Genomic DNA, 27,874 nt, shown 5'->3' with positions numbered 1-27,874 from the left:
TCTAGATAATTTATATAGAAATATAAAAAAGGGAAATGTGGGCTAAGAAGGAAATCATTGGCCTTCTAATCATCAAGAGATGCTGTTGAGAATGCTAAGTAGCTCTGTCTGTTAACCTCTCTGAATCTCAGAGTTCTTATGGTTTTTCTCTTTTGATCTTTGCCATACAAGCATAATAAATTTGGCACAGGCTTTGTGGCAAAAGCAGGGTGTTTTCCCCCAGCTTATTAATAAAGATAGGGCAAAAATATTTTTACCAAACAAATTGTTTAATCCTCATTCCCACTTTTCTTTGGATCTACAGACCTGGGAGTAGAATTTTATAATGTTTAACATATAAGTGTGTATATGGACATATATGTAAATATACATCCATATATGCATATTTACTTATACCAATACTCAAATGACTCTATATATTCATTTGTATATAACAGTTGAAGCTATAAAACATGGAGGCTATTTTGCAATTAAGTCTTAAAAATACTTTAACAACTACTCCTCCCTATGAGAAACATTTTATTTCTTAAAATAAAACTGGAAATTTAAAAAAGTGATTATTTTACACTGATGAAATAGAAAAGCTCCAGGCAGCTTTCTTAAAACTTACAAAATTCAGTATATCACCATACTGGCTGGCTTAGTTTTTTAATGAAAATTGCATCCTTTAACCATCCCATTGATCATCTAGTTTTATTTTTAATATAGGTATTATCACATTAATATGATATTACATCATTATAATTCACTTTTATTATTAAGTCTTTTTCCCTCTCTTTCACTGTAGTTGGATAAAAATGACAAAAGAACCTTGGTGATTTAAAAAAAAGAACTATATTGGCTCTAATACCAAGTTTCACAATGAATAAAAATAAAAACTGAAATATTCTTCTGTTCTGACTATTTAGTCTAAACCCTGGTAATTGAAGCTATTCATATTTTAAGAGCAAGATTTTTAAAATCATTGATGACTTTATTTACTTAGTTCTGATATGTAAAAAAATCAGTACTTCTCCATATTTGCTACTCAATTCAACCTTTGGACAATAAGTTCTTTAACAAGCCTTGTATTTTTGTTTTTTGGGGAGCTAACATATGCTTCTTCAACTGGCACAGTTTCAAAGGAAAAGTAATTGTCAAATTAAAATGTTGCCCTGAAAACTAAAACATTTTATATGACTAGTTCAGATGAGGAATGTTAGTTAGATAATTTGGAATTTTAAAAATAATTATGTAAAAACAAAATTGGATTCTGTATTTAGAAACTTCCATTAGTCTAGTATCTGCCTGTAGCAGCTATGGAATTACTTAATTCTATAAATGTTCAGCCAAACTCGTTTTTGGCATCTACAGTGAGATATACTTTAAAATTGACAGAGTTGTGAAAACATTTTGTTTCCACTGTGAACATTTTTATAGAGTACTGCCATGTAAAAAGTTGAGTAAGTTCCAACTCCCTGAATACTGCCAGGCCAATCTTTCCTTCCCCTATTCTATTTTTCCTTTCCCCTTTCTCCTTAAATGAAAGCATCTAATGAAGACAGTTCAATGAACAATTCATTAAGTTGAGAACAGAAGTGTCAAAGCCGGCACAATCTCCTAATTAGCTGAGAGTTGATTAACATCAGCCAAATCGTATACAAACTATGGGTATATGTGTATGTATATGTAACAGTAAATGGAATATGTAAAAACCTTGCAAACAACAACATAGTGTTAACTATTTCATTCACTTAACCATTAATACATTACAGAATGTTATAGTCTTGTTTAAATAGAATATTTTTGTGAAACTCATTTTACTATGTTCTAAACATCTGAAAAAAGACATTGATGGATATTATTGAAGAAACATTAAAATCAGGAAGCAAATTGTTTTCGAATGAAAAATAGTTCTGGGATTACTAACTACTGTTCTCCTTTTTATCTGGTTGCAGTTTACAAGCCTTGAGAAAGGAAAAGTCCCGAGATGCTGCTCGCTCCCGTCGGGGAAAGGAGAATTTTGAGTTTTATGAACTGGCTAAACTATTGCCACTTCCTGCAGCCATCACCAGCCAGCTTGACAAGGCGTCCATCATCCGACTTACAATTAGCTATCTGAAAATGAGGGACTTTGCAAATCAAGGAGATCCTCCATGGAATTTGAGAATGGAAGGACCTCCACCCAATACTTCAGTAAAAGGTATGATTTAGGGTTGTTTTTTTTTCTGTCTGGAATATGGTAGTCTATAAGAATCTCTCTATTGAAATGTTTACCATCATCCTTTCTTCTTTTCCTGCATATCAAATCCTTTAAAGGGATACAAATGTGGAAATCTGAGGTCTGCATGAGAAAGACACCATGTGAAGGTGAAATAAACCTCTTCTTCTATTTCTATTTTATTGTCAAAAACTGTCAGCCTAAGTAGTCTATAGCTTTTTATAAGGTTTCAGAGAAATGAATATTTATTTGCTTCTTGTGTTTAATTTGTGTTATGCTAATCCATGTAAAATCATTCTGATGGGTGGAGTATGGAAATGTTTATTAATGGGGAGGAGCTAGTATTCTCAAATCTAAGTGCAAGTAGATGAGAACAGGACTTAGTTTTAACAGGCATTTCGGATTTATTAATTTATTGGATGACAAAATGTCTGCATTTCAATTTAAAGGCTTTATTTATATGAATTAAAATTATGTTAACCTAAAGGTTGACATATATAACCACCCGGAAATGTCCTCCCATTTCTTGATGCATTTCTCATTATTGTTTTTAATTTAATTTTTGAACTTTTCTTCAGTCTTCCACATGGTAGTATTTTTGCTTTTCTTTAATGTTGCTATTAAGTTCTTATAGTTCATGACATATTTTGAGCACCAAATGATACCAGAGCAATGCAATTTTAAGCCTTTGGATGTGTGTGAATGGGCATATCCATATGGATGTGCTTGTTTATAAACATGTGTTTTGGCAATTGAGCTCGCATCCCTAAGGGATTGTAAAATCTAGGCAAAAGGGCTATGTGTAGTAGCTGCTAGTCTGCTCTCTTCCTTAGCTTGACACATGAAAGTCAGGTGAAGTGGGACTAAGGACTGGGATGTGGGTGGTTATTGTAGGTAACCACCTTTGAGGGATGAATGGGAGTCTCTGGTTATATATTTGATTGCTTCTTGACAGCTAGCTATTGAGCAACATTGGTGTTGGCAGCTGAAGCAGCTTTCACTTGCCCTCCTGGCTAGAGGAAAAAAGTACTAGTGGGGAGCTGTCATCTTTTATATAGGATTGAGATTGATAGGAAGGGCAAAAAGCAGTGGTCATTTACTAAGCTTTTTGAGCTTAGTAAAACATTATAACATGTGTGTGTATGAGTGCATGTATGTGTGTACATCTGTTCACATATTTATATTAACATGTATTTTTTATTATGTTTACTAGAAAAAGAAAGCCAGACTTTAAGGGGTAACAAGTTATTTTCTTCTAAAATGTAGGAAAGACAATTCTAAGTTCACACAGAAAACTTTGAATAGAAATCTTTGTATTTCTCAAGATCAAAGTCTGAGTGTCTATCAACTATCTATCTTTCTATCATCTAGTTATATACACTCTTATTAAAAGAACCCCAAATAATTAAAATCTAAGCATTTTTATATTGAATTCACTTTCCCATTTCCTATAACATCATACCTTTGTATACATTCTTTCTTAAGAAACTAGGAGTTTCCTAACCTCAATAAATGTAGTAAGCAGTTGAATTGAATACTTTATTTGTAGAGATGTTATTGTCATCCTCTTCCTCCTTCTCTTTCTCTTCTGCCTCTGCTTCCTCAGTTTACTAAGCATCTCTGCTATAGTTGCAAAGCAATAAAACTTCCATTCTACTAGGAATTAAAACATGTAGAGAAATAAATATACCATAAGGAAATCTGAGGAGGTAGAGATGGTAAATCAAGAAAGAGTTCACAGAGAAGGTGAAAGCTGAGTTATCTAAAAATTCTGAGAGGCAAAAAAAGGTAGAGAAACGAATTCTAGGCAAGAAGAATGGTTTGTACAAGCACAAAAGGAGGAAATAAAGTATGAAATAAAGGACCAAAAATAAAATGTAGGTGGAGTGTAGAATTCATGAAGGAGAGTAATGTGAAAGAGAAAGTCAAAGGCACATTTGGGGTGGTTTTAAAAATCCAGACCAAAGAAGTTGTATTTTATCCAAATATATTGTTACAAATCGACTTTCTTACTCACCTAATTTCGAGATATAATGCTATGAAACTTGTATTGAAGTTGTTATTAATTATTTTAGCACTATAGATAAATGGCTCAGTGGATAGAGCACAGGCCTTTAGAATCAAGATCATTTCCTGAGTTTAAATATGGCCTCAGATGCTTATTAGTTGAGTGATCCTGTGCAAGTCATTAAATTTAGCTTGCCTCAATTTCTGTCTTTAAAATGAATGAAGAAGGAAATGACAAACTTCTACAGTAGCTTTGCCAAGAAAATTCCAGATAAAGTCACTAACAGTTGGATGTGACTGAATAACAACAACAATTTAAAGTTTATAAAGCATTTTACATGTATTAGAGCAGTTAGGTATCATAGTGGCTAGATAGATCTCTGGGCTTCCTTTTAGGAAGAATTGAGTTCAAATCCAGCCCCATATACTTAGTAGTTCTGTGATCCTGCACAACTAACTTAATGCTGTTTGCCTCATTGTAAAATGATCTGGAATAGAAAATATATATGAGAATTTTGTTTTCCATTATTTTATTCCATTTGTCAGCCACCCATTCTGCTATAAATTATAATGAAAGCCTCAGTTATTTTGGCCTATACCCTCCTCCCCTGTATCATGAATATATTGACCAGACTCCATGCAGTGGAGCCAATGACCTGATCTCTTTGATTGGCCCAGAACAATAATTACATATTTATACAAACATTCTTAAGCTATGTCTTTGCCTCTTAACTTCATTAGTTACCATTAACATTAATTACCATTGGATTGAGTGACCAAGACAACAATTCTTTGGATTTATGTGGAATACTTTCTTTTTGTTATTGAGTATTAGATACCAGCATAAAAGTTTAATGCTGCCCATCATTTCCCCCAAAAAAACTGGTCTTCCAGAAGAGAATCCAGGAGAGCTAGAGAGAAATTAAAGAAAAGAAATAGAATTATGAAATGCATAGGGAATTTTTTCATATAAAACTGAACAATAAGGAAAAGGAATTGAGATAGACAACTTAAGAAGAATGAAGTGGAAGATAGAAAATATGGAATAGAAGAAGTTCTAGGCACTGGTATACAAAAACAAAATGAAATGGACTTTGTCCCCAAGACATTCATGTTCTACTCTATAGTGGAGATGATAGTTTTATTGATGGAAGTGGAAAAGTTAGGATGGGACCTGGGGATAGGAAGATTGGAAGAGGTGATGATTAGTATTTGAAATGTTAAATTCATGTGATGTGTGTGACAGTGTTTAGATATACACACATAATTTGATAGAAAAGTTTAAAAAATGCAGCACAGAATATTGAAGTTAAACCTCTAAGTGATTTAAAGCTTTAATGATTCTACACCATTTTTCTTGGCTTTCAAAAGTTGGCAGTTGTAATATGGACATTTCCCATAAGCTAGTTCTATATAATATGTGTGTTTACATTTTATGATTTTACTAGTTCTTTTAAAATGTAAAGTTACAATTCATCCTAATGAAACATTCATGAAATAACATCAAAAGACACTGACTTCCATTTATTAAGGTATATATTTTTTACTATAGAAAAAGTTCTTATGAATAAACAAACACATATATGTGCATGTGTTTGTAATATGTATGTGCATACACATACATATATCCCATAGCATCTTGTAAAATAAGGTTCATAGTCCTACAATAAAATTATTAATGTTATATTTTGTTCCACTCCATGAAATGTCTTTATAAGATTTAAAGGCTCTTGGAAATATATATGATATATTAGCTATACTATGTAAATAACTATTTATTTTAAAATACAGTGGTCTGTTCATGTTAATAATTAAATTTCAAAGCTTAAATATAAATTTGTCCCAGGCTCCTAATAGGAATTCATCAGTTTAATTTAGTATTTCAGAAAGGTCCTTTACTCTTCCCTATAGTCATTGCAGCTTTTCTTGAAAGTCTATGAAGGCTGATGAGATTACTTTGTGATGTCCATTGTATATAGATTATTTCAAGTTGTGCTTGCAGAAGGAACACTTAGGTGACAGTGTGTAATGTTTCCTGAGTCAATTATTTCATGGAAATGATATGTTAAGCAATTTGAAGGTAACAGATAGTTTCCTCCATTATTTTAGAAATATCTGTATTGTTATAATACAGATCAAATCTACAATGAACATTATGCATTATTCAAGAAATGACCAGGCATTCTCAGCAGTGTTTCAGTTAAATAACTGATGATTGTAACCTTTAAAGAAATATCATTGTGGTGACTGTTGGTAAATCACTTCTCCATTCATAGTAATCTTTATTTAGAGGCTATCTAGAAACCATTATATCTTTTATTAATCTTAAAAGCAATAGCTGCTGATTTGACATTTGCCAAAAGTAGATAAATTTTCTGTCTTTCTGATATAACAGACCAGTCCATTTTACGAACATGTCATCTGAGATATTTTTAATTCAGGAATATAAACAATATATTTATTTTCATTTAAATATTACAGTTTTAAATTCACAGAATTATTATACATATGTTAGGTTAACAATGCTAAAATATAAACAATATGTGAATGACATTCATAATTTTTAGAGAAAAAAAATCAATGGATTTGCAAGATACCTGGTATTTAGAAATAAATTGAACCATATTTGGGACAAGACTTAATTGACTGCATTTAGTTCTCACTACATGATTATCTTTTCTAATAAAATTTGTTTCTAACAAGCCCCAAACCATCATAGTCAGTATTTTAAATAAAATGTGAATATGACAGAAAGTTGATACACTCAAATCACTATTTAAGTAATGCCTGGTCATTCCTTAGGTGGTATCTGCTAGCATATCTAGGAAAAATATGTTTGATAAATTCATTTAAAGCTGTTTTGGGTTGAAAGCAACCCAAAATAGTATTGACTCCAAAGTCATTTCATGGGTTAAACCTTTAATAATTGTCCTCCAAACCTGAAAGAGCATTTTTTGAAACATATCTCTATTTCAACAGTAATGCAGTGATCCCAGAGGATTTTCTGACTGATGAGCAAATGTTCTCCAATGTTATTTTGTAAAAATATCTCATCTCATAAGCAGACTAGAGATCAGACAATACCCTTCCTGATATTTTACCCTGTATCAACTTTGTTTGCTTTCATCATAAAAAAGTCTTAGGTATTGCCCCATTTGAGTGTCTATTGTTGATCTAAAACCATATGATGTAGAAGTGTTCTAGAACTGGATTTTATTCATAAATTCCTATCTCTCTGCCCTTTTCTTTCTCCCTCCTTCCCTCCATCTGTATTTTCTTTTCTTCCTTCCTTCCCTCCCTCCTTTCCTTCCTTTCTTCCTTCCTTTCTTCCTTCCTTCCTTCAATCCTTCCTTCTTTCCTTCTTTCTTTCCTTCCTTCCTTCCTTTCTTCCTTCTTTCCCTCCTTCCTTCTTTACTTCCCTGATTATGCTTTGTTTTCCAAACAATTCACATGTTTATTCTCAGGGCAATTTAATCAGAATGTTTAGCATCCTGCAATATGTCTCTTTTTGATATTTGTTTGCCAGTTTGATCATCTTCATTGTTTTGGTCTTAAGTTAGATCCACCTACATCCATTCAAGATTCACAATAGCACCAAGTATAAACTGATATCACTGATACAAAGACCTCAAAGAAAATGATTTTTCCATTTATTTTTGTGACGAGTGCTCAATTTTATTAGGGAATTTAAAATATAATAGGGTATAATTACATTTTCTCAGTCTAATTCTAAGAATGATTTTTGATTATGTGTTTTTATCCTTTTCTATCTTTGGGGTGATGTTAGGACTTTGGACAAGAGTTCATTTAAAAGAACTAACTTTTATTTTACATACATAGTCTCATGATAGAATACATAGCATGAGTTTGCTCATAGTACCATATCAAGATTCTTCACACTTGACTTAAAGGGTTTTTCCCTGAACAGTTAATGACAAGGGTGATTGCAGAAGACATCACTATTCCCTGTTGTCATAACACCATGTAACTTCAGGCTTTATCAATGGGAACTTCATGATGTTTTCAAAAGTAGTATAATGTCCATTGAATTAGAGTAATAAAAAAAAATCTGAAAAACGAAGACAGTTACTAAACCCTTGTAATAAAATAGCTTGATCTAATTGGGAAGAACATGGGATTTAGCATCCATCAGAAGAGCTGGATTTTGCCAGTTTCTAGCTCTTTAAACCTACATAAGTTAATCTCTTTGAAGCCCCATTTCCTCAACTCTAAAAGAAAATTAATAATAGAACTTTATCCTACTCCACAAATTATGATGGAAAATATGATCTGGAAACTATACAATATTGTGCAAAAGGGAATGATAACTATGGTAATAATGCCAAATGCATTTGATAAAGACTTACTGTTGCTTTCAGAAGCTTTGGTATCAGTGAATTTTATTTAAAAGTTTTGATTGCAAAGCAAACTTATTTAGAATATGTGAACTACTTTACTTTTAAAAAAATCATTTTTGTATGAAGGCTAGTCATATGTATAAATGAATTTTCAGGGTACTAAATTTATTCCAGCAAAACCTGGAAGAGATGGATACTTTCCTAGACAGAGGGAAGGGACTGATTATAACTATTTGGGATGAAAGCATTTTTTCAGAGAGGATGACTACCAATGTATTCTTTGGTCTAAAGAAATTCCTGATATCACTATTCTCTAAAAGCAGAGTTCAGTGACAGTTTTATCTGAGAATGTTACCATCAGATCCAGGCAATGCTTATGAATAGCATTTGTTGACACAAGTCATAGTCAAATAAGAAGAATATAAAATGAGAGCAAAAGAAGGAATGAGAGAAAGAAGGAAAGGCAAAAGTATAAAGTGAAAGGAGAAATATAAAGAGGGTATGTGATAAAGGATGGAAATATTATTAAGCACACCAACAATTGTCTTAATTTGGCCTCAAAATATATATTCTAATTGTTATCCTTCACTGTTCTTCAATACATATTTTATTTTCCAATCAAATTACATTTCTTATACTTCTAAATATATTTTTGCCTTCTGACTTCTAAATCTTGGCTTGTGCTATTCTCTTCACATGGAATTTCTACTCACTGAACCTTTGCCCAATCCCAATGGTCCTTCTTCCATAATTCGCAAGTCAAACATGTGATATCTCTCATTTCTGAATTCCAATTTTGGTACCACTTTATACTTCTTTTATGATTCTTGTATCTCGATAATAATAATAGCTACATTTTTAACACTTTAAGGTTTACAAAGTGATTTTAAAATATTTCATTTGACTTCCGGTTAAGATGGCGGAGAGGAGGCTCACAGTTGCATAAGCTCCGCGCTTTCTCTCACTATCCACTTCATTACAAGCCTCTGAATCAATGCTTGACTGAAAAAAACCCACAAATAGTTACCAAGAGAAGCCATCCTTGAGATCCGCCAAGAAAGGTCTGTCTTTACTGGAGGGCTGGGGCGGTTTTAGATCGGGCGCAGGCTGAGGGCAGCGGCAGTGAGAGCACGGGAGCAGAGCTGAGAGGGGGTGGGGAGTGATCGTAGCCGTCTCTGCGGGGAGAGCTTTGCTACAGGTTTGGAACCTGCAGCAAGTCAACAGCCCAGCAGAGAAGCTAAAAACACCGGGGCTGAAGAACACAACCCCAAACAGCTGGAGTCTCTCAGGACCTGGCCCCCCCCTCTTCCCCCCCCTCAGTGACTCAGCACGCTTTGGGATCTCAGAGCGCAGGCGCAGCACAGTCCTGCTAGTGCCTCACTACTGCCACCTGCAGTCTGTAGAGGAAGCTCGATAACACACCCAGCCCCCCCCCCCAAAGAAAGACTCCAGTTTTTTCTGTTTTTCTTTGGTAGTTTATCTCTGATTAATAGACAGAATGAGCAAGAAGCTGAAGAGGACTTTAACCCTTGACAGCTTCTATACAGATAGAGAGCAGACTCTAAATCCTGAGGAGACTAAAAACAGGCAGTCCCCAGGTGATTCCCCAAAGGAGGAAATCATCTGTTCCTCAGCACAGATGAACCTCATAGAAGTGATTAAAAAGGCTCTCACAAGGGAGCTAGAAGAAAAATGGGAAAAGAGTCTGGAGAAAGTTAAAGAGAGAGTGGATAAAGAAGTAAAATCCTTGAAAAATAGGATTAGTGAACTGGAAACAGAAAACAGCTCTCTAAAAAACAAAATTGGCGAAATGGAAAAAAATTCCACAGAACAAAAGAACTCAATTGGACAATTAGAGAAAGATTTTAAAAAGTGAGTGAAGAGAATACTTCACTGAAAATCAGAATTGAACAAGTGGAATTGAATGACTCGAGGAGACAAGAAGAATCAGTCAAGCAAATCCAAAAAAATCAAACAATGGAGAAAAATGTGAAATACCTTCTGGGGAAGACAACAGACCTGGAAAACAGATCCAGGAGAGACAATCTGAGAATCATTGGACTCCCAGAAAAACATGATGAAAAAAAAAGCCTGGACACTGTCTTCCAGGAAATCATCAAAGAGAACTGCCCAGAAGTCATAGGAACAGAGGAAAAAATAAACATTGAAAGGATTCATCGATCACCCACTGAAAGGGATCCTAAAATCAAAACACCAAGGAATATAGTGGCCAAATGCCAGAACCCTCAGGTGAAAGAAAAAATATTGCAAGCGGCTAGAAAAACCCAATTCAAGTATCAAGGAGCCACAATAAGGATCACCCAGGATCTGGCAGCATCCACATTAAAAGATCGAAGGGCCTGGAATATGATATTCCGAAAGGCTAAGGAACTTGGTATGCAACCAAAAATAACTTACCCAGCGAGAATGAGCATCTTTTTCCAGGGAAGAAGATGGACATTCAACGAAGTAAGCGAATTTCATCTATTTCTGATGAAAAAACCAGAACTTAACAAAAAGTTTGATCTACAAATATAGAACTCAAGAGAAATCTAAAAAGGTAAAGATTAATCTTGGGAACTATATTTTGACTATATAGATGGATAAAGAATACATGTATACCTTGTTCTAGAAATTGATGTGGAAAGGACATTGTACCAGAAAAAGGGTAAAGTGGGGGTAGTACATCTCATGAAGAGGCATAGGAAACCTATTATATCTGAGAGAAAGAATGGAGCGGGATGAATATAGTGGGTATCTTACTGCCTTCAGAATTGGCTTTAAGTGAAAAATCTTAAGACATATTCAATCTATGGTGAAACTTCTCCCATCTCATTGAAAAGTGAGAAGGGAAAAGTGGAAAGGGAAGGAATAAGCTAAGCGGAAGGGAATACGGGAACTGGGAGGGAAAGGGGTAAGATAGGGGGAGGAACTCTAAGGCGGGGGGAGGGACACTAAAAAGGGAGGGCTGTGAGAAGCAAGGGGTGCTCACAAGCTTAATACTTGGAAGGGGGGGAAAGGGGAAAGAAGGGAGGAAAGCATAAACCTGGGTTAACAAGATGGCAAGTAATACAGAATTGGTCATTCTAACCATAAACGTGAACGGGGTAAACTCCCCCATAAAGAGGAAGCGGTTAGCAGAATGGATTAAAAGCCAGAATCCTACAATATGTTGTTTACAGGAAACACACCTGAAGTGGGGAGATACATGCAGGTTAAAGGTAAAAGGTTGGAGCAAAATCTACTATGCTTCAGGTGAAGTCAAAAAAGCAGGGGTAGCCATCCTGATCTCAGATCAAGCTAAAGCAAAAATTGACCTAATTAGAGAGATAAGGAAGGACACTATATCTTGCTAAAGGGTAGCATGGATAATGAAGCACTATCTATATTAAACATATATGCACCAAGTGGGGTAGCATCTAAATTCTTAAAAGAGAAACTAAGAGAGCTGCAAGAAGAAATAGACAGTAAAACTATAATAGTGGGAGATCTTAACCTTGCACTCTCAGAATTAGATAAATCAAACCAGAAAATAAATAAGAAAGAAGTCAAAGAGGTAAACAGAATACTAGAAAAGCTAGATATGATAGATCTCTGGAGAAAATGTAATGGAGACAGAAAGGAATACACTTTCTTTTCAGCAGTTCATGGAACCTATACAAAAATTGACCATATATTAGGACATAAAAACCTCAAACTCAAATGTAGTAAGGCAGAAATAGTAAATGCATCCTTTTCAGACCACGATGCAATGAAAATTACATTCAACAAAAAAGCAGGGGGAAGTAGACCAAAAAATAATTGGAAACTAAATAATCTCATACTAAAGAATGATTGGGTAAAACAGCAAATCATAGACATAATTAATAACTTCACCCAAGAAAACGATAATAATGAGACATCATACCAAAATGTATGGGATGCAGCCAAAGCGGTAATAAGGGGAAATTTCATATCTCTAGAGGCCTATTTGTATAAAATAGAGAAAGAGAAGGTCAATGAATTGGGTTTGCAATTAAAAATGCTAGAAAAGGAACAAATTAAAAACCCCCAGTCAAACACTAAACTTGAAATTCTAAAAGTAAAAGGTGAGATCAATAAAATTGAAAGTAAAAAAACTATTGAATTGATTAATAAAACTAAGAGTTGGTTCTATGAAAAAACCAACAAAATAGACAAACCCTTAGTAAATCTGATTAAAAAAAGGAAAGAGGAAAATCAAATTGTTAGTCTTAAAAATGAAAAGGGAGAACTCACTACTAACGAAGAGGAAATTAGAGCAATAATTAGGAGTTACTTTGCCCAACTTTATGCCAATAAATTCGACAACTTAAATGAAATAGAAAAATACCTCCAAAAATACAGCTTGCCCAAACTAACAGAGGAAGAAGTAAATATCCTAAACAGTCCCATCTCAGAAAAAGAAATAGAACAAACTATCAATCAACTCCCTAAGAAAAAATCCCCAGGACCAGATGGATTTACATGTGAATTCTACCAAACATTTAAAGAACAATTAACTCCAATGTTATATAAACTATTTGAAAAAATAGGGATTGAAGGAGTCCTACCAAACTCCTTTTATGACACAGATATGGTACTGATACCTAAACCAGGTAGGCTGAAAACAGAGAAAGAAAATTATAGACCAATCTCCCTAATGAATATTGATGCTAAAATCTTAAATAAAATATTAGCAAAAAGATTACAGAAAATTGTCACCAGGATAATACACTATGACCAAGTAGGATTTATACCAGGAATGCAGGGCTGGTTCAATATTAGGAAAACTATTAACATAATTGACTATATCAATAACCAAACAAACAAAAACCACATGATCATCTCAATAGATGCAGAAAAAGCATTTGATAAAATCCAACATCCATTCCTAATAAAAACACTTGAGAGCATAGGAATAAATGGACTTTTCCTTAAAATAGTCAGGAGCATATATTTAAAACCATCAGTAAGCATCATATGCAATGGGGAAAAACTGGAACCTTTCCCAGTAAGATCTGGAGTGAAGCAAGGTTGCCCACTATCACCATTATTATTTAATATCGTATTAGAAACACTAGCCTCGGCAATAAGAGTCGAGAAAGATATAAAAGGAATTAGAGTAGGCAATGAGGAAACCAAACTATCACTCTTTGCAGATGATATGATGGTATACCTAGAGAACCCCAGAGATTCTACCAAAAAGCTATTGGAAATAATTCATAATTTTAGCAAAGTAGCTGGCTACAAAATAAATCCCCATAAATCCTCAGCATTTTTATACATCACCAACAAAACCCAACAGCAAGAGATACAAAGAGAAATTCCATTCAGAATAACTGTTGATACCATAAAATATTTGGGAATCTATCTACCAAAGGAAAGTCAGGAATTATATGAGCAAAATTATAAAAAAGTCTCCACACAAATAAAGTCAGACTTAAATAATTGGAAAAATATTAAGTGCTCTTGGATCGGCCGAGCGAACATAATAAAGATGACAATACTCCCTAAACTAATCTATTTATTTAGTGCTATACCAATCAGACTTCCAAGAAAATATTTTATTGATCTAGAAAAAATAACAACAAAATTCATATGGAACAATAAAAAGTCGAGAATCTCAAGGGAATTAATGAAAAAAAAATCAAATGAAGGTGGCCTAGCTGTACCTGATCTAAAATTATATTATAAAGCAGCAGTCACCAAAACCATTTGGTATTGGCTAAGAAATAGATTAGTGGATCAGTGGAAAAGGCTAGGCTCACAAGACAGAATAGTCAACTATAGCAATCTAGTGTTTGACAAACCCAAAGCCCCTAACTTCTGGGAAAAGAATTCAATATTTGATAAAAACTGCTGGGATAATTGGAAATTAGTATGGCAGAAATTAGGCATGGACCCACACTTAACACCATATACCAAGATAAGATCAAAATGGGTCTATGACCTAGGCATAAAGAACGAGACTATAAATAAATTAGAGGAACATAGAATAGTTTATCTCTCAGACTTGTGGAGGAGAAAGAAATTTGTGACCAAAGATGAACTAGAGACCATTACTGACCACAGAATAGAAAATTTCGATTACATCAAATTAAAAAGCCTTTGTACAAATAAAACTAATGCAAACAAGATTAGAAGGGAAGCAACAAACTGGGAAAACATTTTCACAGTTAAAGGTTCTGATAAAGGCCTCATTTCCAAAATATATAGAGAACTGACTCAAATTTATAAGAAATCAAGCCATTCTCCAATTGATAAATGGTCAAAGGATATGAACAGACAATTTTCAGAGGATGAGATTGAAACTATTACCACTCATATGAAAGAGTGTTCCAAATCATTATTGATCAGAGAAATGCAAATTAAGACAACTCTGAGATACCACTACACACCTGTCAGATTGGCTAAGATGACAGGAAAAAATAATGATGAATGTTGGAGGGGATGCGGGAAAACTGGGACACTAATGCATTGTTGGTGGAGTTGTGAACGAATCCAACCATTCTGGAGAGCAATCTGGAATTATGCCCAAAAAATTATCAAAATGTGCATATCCTTTGATCCAGCAGTGTTTCTATTGGGCTTATACCCCAAAGAAATACTAAAGAAGGGAAAGGGACCTGTATGTGCCAAAATATTTGTAGCAGCCCTGTTTGTAGTGGCTAGAAACTGGAAAATGAATGGATGCCCATCAATTGGAGAATGGCTGGGTAAATTGTGGTATATGAATGTTATGGAATATTATTGTTCTGTAAGAAATGACCAGCAGGATGAATACAGAGAGGCTTGGAGAGACCTACATGAACTGATGCTAAGTGAAATGAGCAGAACCAGGAGATCATTATACACTTCGACAACGATATTGTATGAGGACATATTTTGATGGAAGTGGATTTCTTTGACAAAGAGACCTGAGTTTCAATTGATAAATGACGGACAAAAGCAGCTACACCCAAAGAAAGAACACTGGGAAACGAATGTGAACTATCTGCAATTTTGTTTCTCTTCCCGGATTATTTATACCTTCTGAATCCAATTCTCCCTACGCAACAAGAGAACTGTTCGGTTCTGCAAACATATATTGTATCTAGGATATACTGCAACATATCCAACATATAAAGGACTGCTTGCCATCTAGGGGAGGGGGTGGAGGGAGGGAGGGGAAAAAAATCGCAACAGAAATGAGTGTAAATATAATGTAATTCTTAAATAAAAAAAAAAAAAAAAAAAAAAAAAAAAAAAAAAAAAGAAACATAAAAAAAAAAAAAAAAAAAGAGCCATGTCCATCAAAGTTGATCACCACATAATCTTGTACAAGAATCATTTTAAAGATTTTCTGAATTGTAAGAATCTCATCTGGATATGTGAATAAGGACATAGAAAGTAAGACCAAAGGAAAAAGCCAAATTTTGAAATCTCATTGTTAACTTTACTATGGTTCAAGGTAGTACTTTTGGGGTAATATTTATAACTTCATGCTTAAGCCTCTCAGCGTAGACAAAGTGAAAGGATAGTTTTGAAAATGATGCTTTTGTCAGTATTAGACACCGTTGTTATTCCTAGAGTGCTGGTCTGACTACTTCGTTTTCCTACTCAATAAACTCCAGTAGCTCTCTAAAAAAAAAAAAAAAAAAAAAAAAAAAAAAAAAAAAAAAAAAAAAAAAAAAAATAAAATAAAATAAAATATTTCATTTTATTTTCACAACAACCATATGAAGTTGGTTGCAATGTCTATTTACATTTTTCACTAATGGAACTGAGGCAAGCAAAGGTTGTGACATACACTTAACTGGTCACAAACCAATAATTTCCTGAGGCCAGATTTTAATGCAGATCTTTTTGATTCCATGGCTATTCCTTTATCTTATTTTTGATTGAATATTTTTCCTATGATTGTGAGCCCCTACATGGTAAAAATTGCAACCCAATTTCAATTCAATTCAACTCTTGTATCCTGAGGAGATGCATTGGTTAAAGAGGCAGGTCTTGAGTCAGGAAGTCTCATTTTCTTGAGTTCAAATCTGGCTTCAGATCCTTACTAGCTATGTGATCCTGGACAAGTCACTTAAAAAAATTTAGATATGCAGAATGAGCTAGATGGATTTCCTTTTGCACATATTGAACTGGATGTTCTGGAGGCATTTCAGACTCATTACTATCATCCCTCTAGTCACCTATGATTACAAGATGGATGTCATATCCTCAATTCCTGACTATCACTCTACATATCAGATCTTTTTTTCCATCTTAGCATTTCTATTTAATGAAATCGCATGTATTTAACCTCCCCACTCATGCATTAGAATCCCAACTTTAAATCAGTTCCTCATCACTTCTCATGGGACTACTGTGCTAGCTTTCTAATTGTACTGCCCACCTTGAGTCTCTCCCCCATTTAAACTACTCTTTGGAACTGCCAAAACCACTTAGTTGAAACTCAGACCTGACCCTATCATCTCTCTACTCAGTAATTTCCTGAGATAACTCATTATCTCCAGGAAAAAACAAACAAACATAAAATCCTTTGTTTGACAATGAAAGATCTTCACATTCCAGTCTCTTCCTACCATTCCAGTCTTCTTATTCTTATTTATCTGCATTCCCCATATGGTTTTACCATACTGATCCCATTCCCCATTCCCCATACCTGAAACTGTTTCCCTTGCTTTCCTGACTTCTTTGGATTTTTTCGAAAATCAACTCAAAGTCCACTTCCAGAGTAGGTTTTTCTTGTCTCCCTCCATTCCCACCCCCACATCTGCTAATTCCCCTCTGAGATTAATTTTCATTGATTCTGTATATTATTTGTATTGCTTAATAATTTGTATTTAATTAATGTACATGCTCTCCCCCATTAGTTCTTTGAAGGAAAAGATTATCTTTTATCTTTCTTTATATTCTGTTGTTTTTCAGTCTTGTACAATTTTTTTGTAATCCCACTTGAAGTTTTCTTGGCAAAAATACTGGAGTAATTTGCCATTTCTTTCTCCAATTCATTTTACACATGAAGACACTGAGGTAAATAGGTTAAGTGACTGGCCCGAGGTAACATATTTTATAAGTAAGTGTCTGAAGCCAGATTTGAACTCTAGGCTTGGCACTCTATTCACTGTGTTACCCAACTGCCCCTACATATAACTTCATAAAAACACCTTCATTGAGTTGAAAGAAAAACAATTTGGAAATGTCAAAATTCTCTACCAATGTAAAATTATTCTTATTATGCATTATGCATGTTAGAAGAGGGAAAAACTATATTTCAGAAGTTTAGGGTTTTCATATAAATAACTCATAATTATCCAAATGAATTCAGTTCAATTCAACAATAACATTGTGTACCACACTCCATCTAGGCATTGTGCCTTAAATTGGGCATATGGTGATGGAAATGAAAACCAGTTCTTCCTGCAGTCTGCTAAAGGCTACCAACACATACACAGATAAATTAATATCTGATAACAAGTATAGGGAAAAAGCAATAACAACTAAGAGAATGAGGAGAGTATTATACTAGTACTCTGGTTTAAGTACAGTGAATTAGTATTCAACATTTCTTAGTTGGGAATGAAGTGACTCTTAATACTCTTTTTAAAATAAAAGCATGAGTTCTTTTTATGTGATTTTACAGCCTGGATATTGAGAGGATGTATGTTTAATATCAGAATTAATAAGAAAATAGATTCTATACATATTTTGGATTTTATATAAATGCTTTAAAATATTTCCTTTCTTTAAGATTTGATAAGTAGTTACTAGTTTTAAGGCAAATTTTTGCAAAAAAGCAAAGTTGCTATCAATCCTTCTAGCTGAGGACAAAAATTAAATTGATCCAACTTAAATTGTCTAATTTAGACAGTAAGATCAAAGGGAGGGAAGGATATTTTATGTGTTTATATATATAGGAATGCATGCAGGTTTACCTTGTTTTGTGTCTCCTATTGAGCAGAAGCTTCCTAGTTACTCATTTGATAAAGTGTAGCATCGATATAATTTGCATATTTGATGCATGGCTTTGCACATCCTGCATTGCCTGTAGCAGTCACAGAAGTTCCTTTGCTGGAAACCTTTAGTAGTTCAATCAGTGGTATACTCACATTCCCATCGAGTATGTAGTCTGTTAGAATCTTCATGATGTGAGTTAGGCCATCAGAGAAGTCAACAAAGATTCATAGGCATTCACTTTAAAGGGTAATAACGTTTTTACTATTCAGTACAGATCAAGGACCACTAACATTTTCTTACTTTTCAGGGGAAAAAACAACAACAGCTATCATTCTCCTTGGGGTTTCAAGTTAGGGAGGGCAGCTAAATAGTCTGGTGTACACCTACCTCTCTATGGGCCTTTGTCTATTTAAACCCTTATGTCCAATGAAGTCCTTGACCACTTTGAATAAAATGAAAACTTTCCATCTAAACTTTCCATATGATATATATATATATATAGTTGTCTTATATAGTATAATGTGAAAGTTCAATGAGAAATATAATAAAACAGTTATGTTGGCTTAGAGGTAGAGAAGATTTTGCCTGGGGAAATCAGGGAAAGCTTCATAAAGGAAGTAGCTTTTTAGCTGGACTTTGGAAAATGATTAGTAATTGCATAGAGTCAGAGAATAATCTAATTTTAAATAGATCTTAGAACAGTGGTTCTCAAACTTTTGTTTTCAGTATCTTTATCCTATTAAAAATTATTGAGGATCTCTCCAAAGAGTTTTTGTTTATCTAGATTTTATTTATAGACATTTACCATATTGGAAATAAAAATTATTTTTGACTTTGTAGACCCTCTAAAACGGTTTCAGAGATCCCGAGGATTCTCTAGATCGTACTTTGAGAACCACTATCTTAGAAGATATCTAATCCAAGACTCTCTCATTTTATATAAGAATATTGCAACCCAGAGAAATTGAGGGACTTGCTCAAATCCACAGAGCTAGTTATGTAATGGTAAAATTGAACCTAGAACCCTTGTATCTTGATTTCTTATCCAATATATTTTCTGTAGTAGAATTATTGTGAATAGAGTTCAGAGTTAAGGTTTAAGAAATCCAGCCTCTTATTATTATTAGGTATGTGACCCTAGAAAAGTAAAAAACTCACTTTGTGTGATGAAAATCCCTAGATTTTATGTATTAAGTCAATGGCAGGTTCATATTGATGAAGGGAGGCCTCCAGAAAATCATAGATGCTTTGAGACAGTGCATTGTATTTGATGTAGCTTCCAATGTAAGACCATGAAAAGATCTCATGAAAACTGTTTTTATCATTATTGTAAGATTGACTATTTTGTGTGAATTGACAGGTCAACCAACTCCAAGCAAATAATATGGCCAGATATTTTTCATTGAATTAACCAATTTTTGGCCTTAATGTAGATATTGCTTCAAAGCATGTTAAAGAATTCTGAGGACATTTGGGGGAGGGGGTTTATAAATATCATAAACTTTGCAGTTTGCCTTGCACATAGTAAGTATTCAAAAATGCTTGTTGAATTTTTATTAAACTGAATATACAATATTTTAAAAGCTAAGCCTTAATATATAAAAGGTGATATCAAACAGACAGTTGCTACCCTGGAAGATCCTCAGTATACAAATTTCACATGTCATTGGAGAGTAGAGAGCAGAAAAATTAACTGAGACCCATGTGTGTTTACAAGCCCAAAGTAGGAGACACAGTAAGGTTGGGTGAGAGAGTCTTATGTAGTTTTCTTTCATTTAAATGAGCACAAAAAGAAGGAATGAAATTTTATTTCACGTATGAAGACAGTCATTTCTTGGGTTGCTCACTCAATGTTTTAGCAGAACAGCTGTTCTGTACAATGTGGCTTCCTGCAAGCAACATTTCTACTGCTCGGAGAATGGCAGCCTGCCAATGAGAGAGCCCAGACCAACCCCTAAACAACAACAACAAAAAACCAATCTTTTGTCAGCGACTCTAATAATTTGTACAATTCAGAAAAGGGGGGAGTTGCATGGTCTTTGCAGATGTGCATTTATGATGCTATTTTTAAGCAGAACAGCATGAAAGAAAAAATTCATTTGAATCATACGTTGATCATTCATTTTAAGCTTTTGGCTTATGCTCCTGCTAAATTTTCATTTCCTGTAAAGAAAATATAGCCAGCTTTGAAACGAGGTAAGGTAGTAAGTGACATGATGAAATTCACCATTTTCATTAGTCTTATCCCCTGAAAAAATATTAGAGGTATTCTCCTCCCCAGTTCCAAGCAGCTAAGTGCCATTTTGCTGATACCCTCACAGAAGAGATCTATATTGCTTATCCTTTAGCATTCTGGGAAAATAAACTCTTAATGATCCTGAGTTTTAGTTGTATTTGTAGCTGTCCATTTTCTGAAAATGAGCTTAAGTACTGAAAGAAATATCAGAAACATGTTAATTTTCTTTAGTCCACAAACATGGGAGCCAGGCAATTCCATTGAAATAATGTCAATTCAGAGATTCATAGTTCCATTTTGGGATCTGTCCTTGGGATTATAACCTATAATTACTACAATAGAACCAGCTATGGTTGACTCTATTGAAGATTTCCTCTACTAAAATTTAGAAGATTAATCAACCAATTAATTGATTAAGAACTTGATGTAGATAACAGATCCTTAGAGGCAAGATTGCCAAGTAGCAGCTCTTGCCTTTTGTCTCAACAAATGTATAATAGAATATAGCTTCCCTATTTCCTCATCCTGACTCTGACATTTGTTACCTGAGTGACTTTGGACAAATTAGTTAACTTACAGTCCTCACTTTCCGAATCTGTACAATGAAAGGATTGGGCTATATACCTTTAAAGGTCTTTTAGATTTAAATCTATGATTCTATAATGTTGCTTGACCTCCCTTGACTTCAATTTCCTTGTCTTTACAATGAGAAGTTTGGACCAGTTCTATCTCTCAAAAATCTATGATCCAATAATCTTGTAGTCATCATTTTTCCAAAATGTTTAACTTCATGGCTGGTCCCATAAACTATTAAACACATTTCCTTATTCCCATTCTTGCTATTACCTTAAGTTCTTCTCATGAATATCTTTATAATTACATTCTTTGTTCAGGCATAACTGATCACCAATGATATGCTTTCAATATAAATTTATCAGAGAAGAGATATCCAATAGATTCAGCATCTGTGGTCAAGGAATAGCATTGAGAAGGGTCAAGGTTAGGGTTAGAATTACAGTGAAACTTAGAGAGAGTTTACAAATAGCAGCATGGAACAGAGATGATCACTATAGATTAATGCCCATTGTCAAGGGCAGCCTTGATAATATTGATGATGAGAAGGAAGTGAAGGAGGAGTAATATAACATGCATTGATCTAGCACTTCAATGTTTACAAAGCACTTTACAAACATTACCTTATTTTATTCTTCCCACCACCCTGGGAGGTAAGTGTTATTGTTATCCTTATTTTACAGATAAAGGAACAGAGACAGATGGTGACTTGTTTAGGAGTCACATAGCTAGTATTTGAATGCTAAAGAACTTATCCTTTAGCTTTTAAATTTAAAACTTCCATATCTCAACAAATGTTTAAAATTTATTCAAATGAATGAAATTACAGGTTTCATTAAAGTAGAAGCATTTTTGCCAAATTCAAATTAGAATTTAGTCATGTTTACGTTGATGCCTCAAAAGCTCTATAGTCTGTTCTGATAATTTGGATTTGTAAAGTACTAAAATAGCTTAAGTCCCTCCATATTGCTACAGACAAGTCATTAAAATATTTTAATTATCTCCAAGTATTTTAAACTATTTCCTCATCCTATTAAAAGTGAATGGCTACATGTGTTCAAGGTAGGCTGACAGAGTTGAAAAAAAGTGTGTATAGAAAAAATAATTTTCAATTAAAATATTTTCATTTGTCTTTCATGTCAAAGGAATAATCCTTTTCTGTACAATGGGAAAAGTTCCTTATTTTATTCAATATATGTGAATAGAGAAGAGTTTTTTTTTAAAAAATACATTTTAAGTAGATGAGGGAAAATAGTAAATTAAAGGAATCCTTTAATAATAACAAAAAAAAAATCTAATTCATTTTCTCACTAGTGGAACTCAGTATTCTTCTAACTTCAAATCTAGCCTTCCACATACTACTGTATAAAAAGTGAGCCCTGCTTTTCTTTAAAATTGCATCAGCTCCAGCGTGCATTTCTTCTATATTTATTACATCGGGTCCAGTTGTTCCTTGCTGCTTTATCTTCTTCTTTGACATTTCCATTTGTCCTCTAAACTGGTTTTGCCCTTGGCTGTCCTATTTCTCTGTCTGACAAGGAGATCAAGTATTTGCTGGATAAAATGATTTCTGGGCTCTTCTGGACTCCTCATTGTGATGATCATTTTAACTTCTCTTAGAAGTGGCCATAATCAGAGTCAATGTCTTAATGTCTTTACTTTTATCTATTTCCTATTTTTTGGTCAGAGTCATATCTTACTTAAGGAAGTAGGGTTAAGTCCATAATAATTGTATGCTTTGTCTTCTTATCCTTGTCCTTCCTTATGGTTTAATGTTAATTTTGACCTTTGCTCTAACAAATCAATGATTTGACTGCATATAGATAGGTAGTTGATTATACAGGGCCATATCAATAATTAGTCATTTCTCTTTGAAGCCTCAATTTGGAAGATATTTCGGTGAAGAGAACTCACTACCCCATTCCCTTATTGTGTATTCAATTGAGGTAGAGAATAAGCATTTATGTTGTGTCTATGATGTGCTAGGCACTATGTACTTTTACTGATAAGATCTCATTTGAGTCTCACAAAAGCTTTGGGGGGAGATGCTACTATAATCCTCATTTTATAGCCAAGGAAGCTAAAGCAAACAGAAGCTAAATGACTTGCTCAGAGTCACACAGATAAGTTTCTAGTTCAGGTCTCCCTGACTCCTGGCCCAACACTCTACACTGTCTCAGAAACTTCTTCTAGACCAACAAAAAGACACCATTTGAAGTCAGAGGACCTTCAGGCTCAAGTACTCAGCTCTGTTATTATTTACTTCTATGACCTTGAGTACTGAACTTCCCCTTTTGTAGGTCTCAGTTTCCTCACCTTTAAAATGAAAGGCCCAGACTTGATAATCTCAGAATTTTATGTTTCTCTTTCTCCATTTATCATAATATGATTTTATGTCCATATGTCCAATAATATGTCCATATGTCCATAATATGATTTTATGTCCAAATGATGTTTCTGGAATTTGTATATACAGAGTATATATAAGTATGAAAAAATGAGATCAGATCTAGTTCCCTATTCTCACATCTTCAATGGGAAGATAGATGGGACCAGGAGATTTCCTGGTTTCTACTAGACCCTGAATCCATTTGGAAGTATGAGAGACACACATTTAGAAATACTGTTGTGGTATATGATGAAAGAGGATCTCTGAATCTTTGCCTCATTTTAGTTCTACCATTGGATCAGGTATATTTGAGTATCAGATTGAATCCATTTAATCATTCATATCACCTTTAGAGAGAAGAATGTGCTAATGTTACAAACTATAATTGCCTTCCCCATACAACTGTTAAACTTAATAATAATAGCCTTTATATGGAGTTTAAAAATTTATACACTGCTTTACAAATATTATTTGATTTTTTTCTTAAAACATTCCTGATAGGTAAGTGCTATTATTACTATTGTTATTGTTATTATTATTATTATTACATTGATCAATCATTGCTTGGATTAGTTATCTTTACATTTTATTTTATTTTTAATTTGTGGAATGAAATCAGCATTTCTATAACAAGATAATTTTTTAAAAGATGATAGTATTCATTTTATAAATAAGGAAATTAATGCTGGAAGAATTTTAATGTAATTGCCCAAGGTTACATAGCTAGTATCTAACAGAATTTTAACCCAGTTCTTTCTGGCTTCAGGTTAATTATCTATCCATTGTGCCACCAAGTGCCTTTGTTTAGCTTTTAACTCTTTCACTTCCTCAGAAGACATACATTCATATCAGTGAGTCAATAAGCATTTGTTGAATGCCTGTTGCTAGTGATACAAGACAAAAGACAATTCCTGCTTTGGAGAATCTCACAGTCTAGTGGGGGAGATGATATGCAAACAAATATGTACAGACAATTTAGTTACAAGATAAATAGGAGGTAATGGTGCAAAGGTTTTAGAATTAAGAGAGATTAAGAAAAAGCCTCCTTGTAGAAGGTGAAATTTTATTTTGGACCTGAAGGAAACCTGAAAGCAGAGAAGAAAAGGCAAAGTATTCCATATGGTGAATTTTTTTTTTTAGTATTAAATGACAATTTGCATCCCACACATTACTAATTCCTTGAGACAGATGGGTATGAGCTATCTACTAATCTATTACAGTATTTGATCTAATATCTATAGTGAAGTATCTATTTCATCTGTCTCATTGTAGGTGGCTGGAGCTAGTTAGCTTATAACTAATTAGGAATGCCTAATGATAAGGGAAATCACTTAATCATATGAGTTAGTTCATGTAACAAAAAAGACGATTCCATTTCATGTTCACAAACTACAATACAATCTTAGCTAGCTGTTTTAGAGTATGTATAATTCTGCTCTTGAGAAATACTGACAAAGAAGATATGGTTGACTAAGAATCATCCATCACTGCATCAGTAGTGACTTTGGAGTCAGAAGACTTGGCTCCTTACTTCCCACTTACTTTCCCACTAATCTTGAAAAGGTACACCATCCTTCTGGCTTCATGATCCTCATCCATAAAATAAGGAGTTTGAATAGAGAGCCTCAGAGATTCCTTCCATTTCTAAATCTATGATCTTATGTTTTACTCTGTAATTATCTTAAATATTAACATGCAGAGATCTTACAAGATTTCACATTGAATCTATTCAACAAGTGACATAGCATATGGTAGACCTGAAGGCAGTAGAAAGCACTTGCTGAGTTATAAGCAGATCTTATACAAATATGGACAACAAACATTTTGGCCTAATGGATTTTTTTTTTAAAGGCATGTTCTTTCTTCCCAAATCAGTTGCTGAAAAGACTGGCTGACATTGGCAGGAAATTTAAATCTTATATAATTCACATTTTCTTCTTCATTGATTGTGTGCTGCGGCCTTGTCCATGCTAATTTTAGAAAACTCATTTGAAGAGATGCAGAACTAATACAGATTTGGCTCTTTTTAATATTAGAAAATTATGACAAAACCTAGGCCAATCAGATTAATTAAATAATCAATTTCAGATTTTTATTTTTAAATTAATCAACCACAAGGATTTCTTGAGATTTGTTTCTTTTCTTTTTTTTCCTTCCTAAACTACCAATTTGGCTCCATCAATTATGTATTGTGAAACATTAATATACTTCTTAAATTTCACCTACAGACTAGGAGCATAAAAGGATATAAATTGGCTTCATTTAAATAGACTCTTAAAAATGAACTGCTCTTAACACGGCTATAGACATAGCAAATTGGAAATCATTGAGGAGAAAACACCTGATTATAAAGTATATCTAACTACATTATGTGTCCATTTGGGAGATATAGAAGCATCTGATTAGATTCCACAATAGCTAAGGAGACAGAAGCTTCTGCGTGAAGTCGCCTTCATTTGAAGCTGCTAATGATTTCATTTTAATGCCACCGTTTAGTTTCATACTGATCATTTATACTGACAAAAAGAAAGAAAAGAAAACAAGGAACCTGTCATCAATCATTCATTTAATCAAGTAGCAAAAGTAGATAAATAAACATACTGAGTTAATTATTCTTCTGTATGTAATGATTGACAATAATGTTAATTTATTCCTATTTTTAACCCTTTGATATACAGTATAGTTGGAATTAATAGACCCTGAGAGTTGTCCTGTGACTACAAATAGCTACCTTTCATTTCCTGAAGTGTCTTAGCTACTCACTTGTCAGGCTTTCATTTTTCATTTATTTAAAATTAATGGGTTATCATGGCCAACAATTTCATTTCTAAGTAGCCAGCCTACTGTTTGTGAGCTTCTCTTCACTTAGGTAGAGTCATTATTAAAAGGCAGAAAGAGTCTTCTGACTGAATTGAACCCCCAAGCTTCTCCAGAATGCTGAATGTTTTAATAACTAATTATTGGCAGAGCATTTAAGGCTCCATGCTCATTGCTATGGAGCTTTATGGAAGATAGATAACAGATAACATAACACAACACAGTATAAATACAATGTAGAGACAAAAGGATGCACATAAGGTAGACTTTTGATGATGGAATTATAGGGATTAATAGATACCTTAAGTAATGGAACACAGAAAGGTTGGGATCTATACCACTGCAGAAAATATCTATTATTAATCATATTCCTAGCTCCATTGTGGTAATATAATATTAAATTTAATGCTGTACTGATAAGGAATATAATTGTTTATATCAGAACAAATTATTGAAGGATATGTCAAAAGCTATATTATCAGAAATTAGGAATATCATATTCTAAGTAGAAACAGCTTTTATTCAGTTCATTATGTCATCCCCAAATTAGACTAGAAATAGATGTTTCTAAGATACAGTGGGTAAGTTCCTTGAGAGCAGGAACTAGTTCATTTTTTTTTGTCTTTGTATTTCTAGCAATAAGCTCAGTTCCAAGATTATTATTGGCAGATGTTAATTGGCAGATGCTTTTTTTTAAATTGAATTATTTAGAAATAGAAAATCTATTAAAAGAGGACTTACTTCAATAGATTTATGGATATAATGATGTAAAAATTGTTTCCATTGATGTAGAGTAGAGTGCTTTTGTACTTCAGTAGGGGGTTTCTTAAGTTTCTACAATCAGAAAAAAAAAAGTCAGCATCTGGTGGGCCAGCCTTATGGTGATGAAACTTTCTGAACATAGCTGATATGGTTCTGAGATGATTTATGTCAGACCAGTCCTTAACTTCTTGCTAGCCTGGTTGAACCCACCAGAACTCATTTTCTGCTGGCTTATATGCTTTGAGGACTCAGGATTTAGATCTGAGTGAAAAGAAACCCTGAAGGGAGATGAACTTTTGTAAATGCTGAAAAAATAAGTCACACTCAAGTTGTTTGCATTGATCTACAGACTTCTGGACATAATATCTTCTGCTAGCCATCCTATTGTATTTGAATTTTTATTGAATATTTTAGAAATAAATGAATTCATCAGATAATAGAATCAGATTTGGAGGAATGTTCTTTGCAATATGTAACACTCATCTGGTGCCAAATTCCCTACCATCAGATTAGAAAACAAGATAAATTAATAGAATGGAGAAGCAAATGTGAATTTAATATGTTTTTCAAAATTATGCCTGAGA

General features: G+C 33.7%; 1 protein-coding gene across 4 annotated transcripts in view; it reads left to right on the top strand.

Moving 5' to 3' along the window:
• Positions 1–27,874, top strand: part of NPAS3 (neuronal PAS domain protein 3) — a 1,088,750-nt gene that overhangs the window by 314,448 nt on the left and 746,428 nt on the right. For all 4 annotated transcript variants that reach the window (XM_051977274.1, XM_051977273.1, XM_051977276.1 and 1 more), the window contains one exon: positions 1,938–2,182. In XM_051977274.1, coding sequence (XP_051833234.1) covers positions 1,938–2,182 — 245 coding nt within the window. The remainder of the gene's footprint in view (positions 1–1,937; positions 2,183–27,874) is intronic.

The sequence above is a fragment of the Antechinus flavipes genome, chromosome 2, assembly GCF_016432865.1.
Source record: "Antechinus flavipes isolate AdamAnt ecotype Samford, QLD, Australia chromosome 2, AdamAnt_v2, whole genome shotgun sequence".
Classification (NCBI taxonomy): domain Eukaryota; kingdom Metazoa; phylum Chordata; class Mammalia; order Dasyuromorphia; family Dasyuridae; genus Antechinus; species Antechinus flavipes.
This window is presented reverse-complemented; position numbering and strand designations above follow the sequence as displayed.